This window comes from Perkinsus marinus, assembly GCF_000006405.1.
Source record: "Perkinsus marinus ATCC 50983 genomic scaffold scf_1104296964154, whole genome shotgun sequence".
Taxonomy (NCBI): Eukaryota; Perkinsozoa; order Perkinsida; family Perkinsidae; genus Perkinsus; species Perkinsus marinus.
In genome coordinates, this window is record NW_003204789.1 from 1 (window position 1) to 1,053 (window position 1,053).

General features: G+C 51.5%; 1 protein-coding gene across 1 annotated transcript; it reads right to left on the minus strand.

Annotated features, from left to right (window-relative positions):
- Nucleotides 1-250: 250 nt before the first annotated feature.
- Nucleotides 251-635, minus strand: Pmar_PMAR028104 (hypothetical protein; the record flags this gene model as incomplete). The annotated part of the gene is made up of 3 exons (XM_002770940.1): nucleotides 251-314; nucleotides 384-495; nucleotides 574-635. Coding segments are annotated over 3 exons (238 nt in total), but the record flags the coding sequence as incomplete, so codon positions are not given.
- Between the last annotated feature and the right edge of the window lie 418 nt (nucleotides 636-1,053).

Here is a 1,053-nt window from a genome sequence, read left to right on the forward strand (position 1 = left end):
TATCACGCGAGCCTTATACCCCACGGTTGCAGTCATGCGAAGCCCATGGTCTCACCTATTTGCATCAGACGCTGGAATCCAAGGCAACTCCCCCAGATGGGCAATCCTTTGAGCTCGTCAGTTGCTCTGGCCTCAACGATCCATTTTGTCGAATTGTTCCACTCCACTCCTTGATCCCCTCCGCCAGTAAATAACACACCTGGAGGTCAAGAGTAGTAATCCAGCTGAGGATCCAACAACCGAGGCTCACCGGAAACCATCTTGAGCAACCTCATGATATGCTCGCGCGTCTCGTAATGAGGGATAGGCACAACCTGATCGCACACCGCCGCAGAGGCCAACAGTACGAATCACAGACGCAACTGCAATGCATACTCCCCCACCTGAGCTCCTGCGGCTTCCAGCCACTTGACGTAGCTCGCAGCGATGTAGCCACCGCCACCAGAGATGCAACGATCCCCACAAGGTAAAGTCAGAACACCAACGAGAGGACGTCTGATAGAAGTTGAAAATAGTAAGGATATAGGTTCCTCAAAAATGCGAAGTAGCAAATAAGGTGCCGAGATGGCTCACCTAACTTCGGGCCAGCATCTGACCGGTTCGACTTGGGGACTCAAGGTGGCATCCTCGATCATGCTCAGAGCATACACACCTGAATCGGTTGAGCAATGAACATGTCCAGGTAAGATCCATAGGGTTCCGTCGTCAAAGCAAAGGTGCTCACCTTGATCGTGAGGTAGCCACAGAGCAGACAGCGAGGGGAGTAGCAGTTTAACCAGGGTGAGCGTAAATACCATCGATAAAAGTGTACTCCGGCTAAGACAGAGCTGAGAGTGGAAGTGAGTCATCCCGACTGACGTAGCCTGACTTGGTCAGTGACGTATAACTGTCACGTCGCACAAGCTCGGCGCCACGTGCACGTGAACAATCGCACAAGAAGGAGGAGATGAGGATCCTACCATATCGTAATATCTCAATTACCGAATCAGAATGAATATGACAGTAATGAGATAGCCCAGAGCGAACGGTGGTCGGGTTGGTTTACATCGATAC